General features: G+C 36.4%; 1 protein-coding gene across 1 annotated transcript; it reads left to right on the top strand.

Moving 5' to 3' along the window:
- Positions 1-3008: 3008 nt before the first annotated feature.
- LOC106528584 (protein FAM92B) lies at positions 3009-5794 on the top strand (the record flags this gene model as incomplete). Its single annotated transcript, XM_014023791.1, is given in 7 exon segments — positions 3009-3082; positions 3202-3439; positions 3548-3616; positions 3686-3787; positions 5097-5102; positions 5209-5313; positions 5681-5794. Coding segments are annotated over 7 exon segments (654 nt in total), but the record flags the coding sequence as incomplete, so codon positions are not given.
- Between the last annotated feature and the right edge of the window lie 138 nt (positions 5795-5932).

The raw sequence follows: 5932 nt of genomic DNA, 5'->3' as shown, positions 1-5932 counted from the left end.
TATAATTRTGCACCATTTCGTGTTGATCTATCACAGAAATCCCAATAAATACTTTRGAGTTTATGTGACAGAATGTAGAACTGTTCAAAGGCTCTGTAGACAAATATTTATTTGTCATTYATAACACTTTTAACAGACTAAGTTATGTTCTGATATTTCAGCTTCTACTTTTGTTGATTTTCTTACCCATTCTTCACGGTGTGGCCAGTAAAGGAGGAATTATTACAGGGACCATGAGCTCTTTCACAGAAGCATAAATGTGTGACTTTTAATACAAAAATRAAACTTGCTGACTCATACAATAAAAGCATTTTCTGGCTTTTGCAATGATAAATGAATGTACCTGATATGTGCAATGTATATGTATTCTTTGCTAAGCTTTTCTTGACATCATAAATGTAAATCAGATTTCAAAACATATTTTGATGTTACTATGTGTCTTGGTGATGAAGATTATACAGTATGTTTTTTTGGTGTATATTAATTGTATATTTGTACTATGCTTTTTGCTGCAGCTGCAGTGCGAGCTGGATAGAGATGATAAACACTATGTACAATACAGATTATAGGAACATATTTTACCTTTAAAAAATAATCTACCGATGAGATGACTGATAAGTCAGAGCCAGATTATTTACTGAAATGAACCTACTATAATCTAGCAATATTCAGTGAACAAAGATGTTTGTGAAACTTGAGACCCATCAAACTTAAACAAAAGAAAATCAAGAGTTTGCAAATGATTTTTATTTAAAACAATGTCAACTTTAATTTGATTTGTWATACAACTCCACAATAAGAGTCTTCTCAAGGTGTCATTCAGAAACAAGTTCATGTTAAGCCTGATCAAAAACATGCCACTTTTGTCCAGTGTAGGGGTGGGAATCTTTAAGCCCCTCATGATTCAGCTTCATTAAGACTCATAAACTGCGATGATTCTCAGTGCATCATCATTATCTATGATTACATCATTTCTGAAGAAACGCGGGACCCCGTTGCTAAGTTTATGACACTATGACCCTGAAATATAGAGACATAAAATCATATATACAAAGTAAAATTACTTTTTTTTTGCATAAACATTAATTAATACTGTATATTGTCATTACTAATGAAAAGTGCAAATTAACAGATTATAAAAATCCTGTTAATCAGGCTGCAGAGCAACGGTTAGCATTTAGTCAAGCAATATATACACAAATTAAACATTTCAATGTCCTAACAGACATGTTATCATTTAATAACATATAGAAACAGAGTGGTCTATAGCATTGGTTCCCAAAGTTGGGGTYGGGACCCAAAGTGGGGTCCTGAAACATCAAGGTGGGGTCCTGAAAAGATTTTATAAATCAATTACATTTTTGCCTTAGTTGCCTAAAATGTATAAATGTAGAATAATAAATATTGTTACTATGCCCATGTTGACCTGATACAAATGTTTATCATCTAAAAATAGCTGGGGGCACAGGTCTCTGCTACTGTTGTTTTGTGGGTCAAAAGCTGAAGTTTGGGAACCAGTGCACTTCAGAAATCAATTTAAAGGGTAATAAAATAATTGATGATGTAATATTTCCCCTATGTGTATTACAAAAACACAAAATAAGTATAAATAAGTATTTATATTTGTGCAGCCTTTGTTTTTAGGGTTATTAACAAAGTTTGTGTCCTCAGACCAGTAATATTTGGGGTCACAAGTTTTTGCCATGAATATTTTGTGGGTCAGAAGATAAAAAGTTTGGGAACCACTGGTCTATAGAGTGGTCAGGAAATTGTGGGCGTCCACTTTTAACCAGTTTATAAGCTAATTCAGGGTTAACTTATCCAACCCTCATTACAAATATTTTCTTAAAACTATATATTTCAGTCTAACACAAAGAGAGGATTTCACAATAAAAGTTTACAACAGGAAAATAGCTGATGTCCCAGTTCACCTGTAGATACTCTAATCCCAAAGAAAACCTGCAGTCTGAGATTAAAGTTAAAATATGTATGACACTTTCAATCAAACATAAGATTGTATAAAGAGTTATAAACAAAACATACACATTATCCAAAATCCTTGCTGAAGGATGTTGAATCAGCTGAACGTCATCAGGAGTTTTGAGCTACCTTGATCATGTAGAATTGATTTCAGTGTATATATTTAAAATGCAATGATGACAGCCATTTCTTTTTTCAGTTTTTTGTTTTGTTACTTTGTTTATTTGCACTCACACTATGAATGATTTATCTGTTAGGAACAAACAGCACTCATTCAAATGAAGGAATATGTTTATTATCTATCACAGCATTGATGTTTCAACTTGTGAAAACTGGGTACTTTCTTGAACTAAGATTACCTTTGTTTTACATGACATATTTGTATGCTTTGTTGTTACAGTACAGCTTTCAGATCTTATGCTTGCTGGTGTTTCAAACTTTTATGGCTAGTCCCTGTTGTGGCTTTTTGGGCTAAATATGTGGGGCTTTCCACTGTTATTTCTCATACTGTGTTTGGAAGAGATTAGTGCAACAATAAAAACAAATAATAATACAAATTATTTTGGCTTGGTCTGTGAATTGTTTTGCAGGTGTGGTATTTTCTTGGGAAGTACGATGGTTAGCCCATATGTATGTCGGCGCCTGAGTCAGCTGTGAGGTTTTGTGGGAGATTGGACCTAAAGATCCAGACCATGCAAGGACGTCTGTGAGAGAATAAATCTTTGAATAAAATAAAAAAAACAAAGAGGCTGACATTGCAGAGACAAATGAAAACATCTGAAGAAACTAAAGGATCACATTGTATTGTCATGTTTGCTGAAAACTGTGAAGTAAACAAAAGAAGTTCTGATAAAATGAATTATGTCACCCAAACTTTGAATTCTTAAGACCTTTTTTTTTATCAGAATAAAACACAAAAGTTAGGAACATTGAAATAACTCTCTGCTGCCATCATGTGGCAAAGATCAATGCTCGCACCTTAGCCAGCCCAAGGTTTGTTGTCGACCTTCCCCATGGCAACAGTCCTCTGTAGCCAAGCMAAGCAAACAGCAGAGGTGAGGAGAAACAGGAAGACAGCAGATATGAACAGCCTCTTATCCAGGTACAGAGTTTACTCTTCATCATTCCATCATCATCGTTTCATCATGACAGCTCAGCAGTTCTCTGTAGGATAAACAGGAGCATGATATGATTATGACTTTAATACTTGACATGTTTCAGAAGAGACTCTCAGGTGCAGGCAATGGAGCAGACGCTGAAACATGCGGAGAAGAACCTGGGTGAGATCTGCTCCATCCTGGCTTCATATACCAGAAAAACAGCCAAGCTCAGAGACAAGGCGGACCTGCTGGTGACTCAGCTCTTCGACTTCTCCAGCACAGAGGGCCCAGAGCTTCAGGTCGGCCTCAAAAACCTGGCTGAAGACCTGGCTATGGTTCAGGACTACAGGCAGGCGCAGGTGGAGGACCCTCTGGACGAGCGTGTTTCAGCTAAAGTGCTCGTTTGTGTGTGTGTGTTTTCAGAAACCGTAACTGTAAGGTTGAGATTCCAGACTTTGTTGTTGCAGGTAGAGAGACTGGAGACAAGAGTTGTTGCCCCTCTGAGGGCCTATGGAGACATCGTCAAGAAAAAAAGGGTAAGTTTTAATGTTAATTGTGTTGCATCGCAAGGGAAGAATAATAACTGTACAATTTGATCCGTTCAGATGGATTTGAACACATTCAATGCTGACCTGAACAGAGAGCAGAAAGAGTTGCAGAAACTAGAGAAAATCCAACTAAGAAGCCCTGCTGATCGACAATCCATTGTATCCTTTACAGAAGGAAGCTGTCCTTTTGATTAATTCTGTACATATACAGGAATTATGTKACTGACCAACAAATCCTATTGAACTACTGAGAAGTCAGCAAAGCTAACCCCCCTGTACAGTCTAGCACTGATTAAAATCATGCATCTTCAGTGATATCCCTGGTCAACATGTGTTAAAGGGGCAATATTATGTTTCTCAAGCATATATTTAAATACTRTACCATAATAAAGTATCTATGTCACATTTAGCTGTTATTAAAATGCTGTTTTTATGTTTAAATAGAAAATAAACTTATCTTCTCATCACTTCCTCTTCTAAAGGCCTTGAAATTGGCCTCTGTCTCCTTAAGAACCACCTTCCACTTCTGTCTCACCCATTTCGGTGAGGGGGGAGGGGGGGCTGCCATGATGCAGTTTACTTGGCATCTGAAAATACATTTCCTCAAAGGTATTTTTAATCTGAACAGAGCTTCACTGGGTGAGAAGTAGTGGAGCTCAGCAGATAGTTTAAGTTTCACTTTCAGTTTCACTCGAGAGCCTGCAGGAGTCATGGGCGGGGTGTGTGGGGAGGGGGGGTGCTCTGCCATGAGGAAGCTTGGCTTAAAGACACGCCCCAGGGGCGTTTCTTGTCCCCACCTGTCGTTTTGCTCCTCAGCATGGCTTCCTAAAAATGCTGCAGGATTTCTCAAACATGCATGAATGAGTCAATTTGGGCATGTTTTTTATGAGAGTATAACATTATAACATGATATGAAACTCAAAAAGGTTGATTTTACATGATATTGCCCCTTTAATGAAAACAAATAGGGGTGTCTCTAAAGCAATGAACAAGACCCACAGAACATCAGAGATCATCTGATTAGAACATTTAATTCAGTTAAAGCAAACAAAACAAAGTTTTCAGCCGCTCATTAGTGTCTCAAATGTCGTCTCAATTGGCCTTTTAATGTGTCAGCTTTGTAATCTGACTGTTATATGCATTAAATATGTCTATTCTGTGTCACGTCAGAAATACATGTTGCTGCATTGATTTCAAAAAAGGGGCTCAATTTCGATGCTTTATTAGCCCCACGTTGATTGTTGCAGTCTGCTTATTTTCTAAAATAGATTTGAACACATGATGGTGGAAGTTAATACTTATGTATCCAAAATGTTCTTGCTGATATTTTATTTTTTTAAAGGCTTTTCAAACCAAACTGATTAGAAAGATTAAAAATTTCAATAATGTCATGGTGTGGAAAAAATTATTTTCGGAAAATGTGTCAATACAACTTTTAGAATATTTTCTTAAATGTATTTTCTTTCAGTCTCAGGTAACGTATGTAATGTTTAAATTGTTTTATCGATTCCATTGCATTATTGATACTTTTCAACCAGCTGATGGATGTTTAGATGTAACCTCTTYTGTTGCTTTGACAGGCGGAGGTGAATGTTCAGAAAGCTTCTTCCAACGCTCAGCACAGCATCAAACAACTGGAAGAGACCATCACAAACTTCCAGAGTCAAAAACTGGAGGATATTAAAGTCGGTTTTATGCACACACACATCCTTGTATTTGCATCAAACTGACTTTGTATTCATTGTTGTAACTGTATTCATGCCTAACCCAGACATTTCACTAAAACTAATTGTTACTAGTCTATTCCTAAACCAGAACCTTAACCAAAACATAATTCACAGCATACCTCTAAACCCGACTAGTAAAGCACAGTAGAGCTGCAAAAAAAAAATAATAATAATTAAAAAGGTGACCGGGACAAGGTCCTTTGCATCAAAGRCCTCACTTTGATAGTAACACATTGCTTTTTGTACATTCCTATCCTACAGCAGATAAAGCATCAGTGTTTAACTTGAGGCCAAAATTAATTTATTTGTTTATTTATTTTGGCAGAAGATCTTTATAGACTTCATCACTGTGGAGATGCACTTTCACGCGAAAGCACTTGAAGTCTAYTCACACACGTACTACAACCTGGAGGCGGTGGATACGCAAAATGATCTTCAGGTAGATGTGCAGATAACAAGTAACAACAAAAGTAAAACTGTATTGAATAAAGTCGGTGGATGGAACAGGATAGATTTTCTCAAATCTAAAGATGTATGATCTCACTTTAGGGAAAAAAATGTTTACAGTATATATATA

Source organism: Austrofundulus limnaeus, unplaced genomic scaffold (assembly GCF_001266775.1).
Source record: "Austrofundulus limnaeus strain Quisiro unplaced genomic scaffold, Austrofundulus_limnaeus-1.0 Scaffold390, whole genome shotgun sequence".
Taxonomy (NCBI): domain Eukaryota; kingdom Metazoa; phylum Chordata; class Actinopteri; order Cyprinodontiformes; family Rivulidae; genus Austrofundulus; species Austrofundulus limnaeus.
The sequence above is the reverse complement of the archived record's forward strand: the minus strand, read 5'-3'. Positions and strand labels throughout refer to the sequence as shown.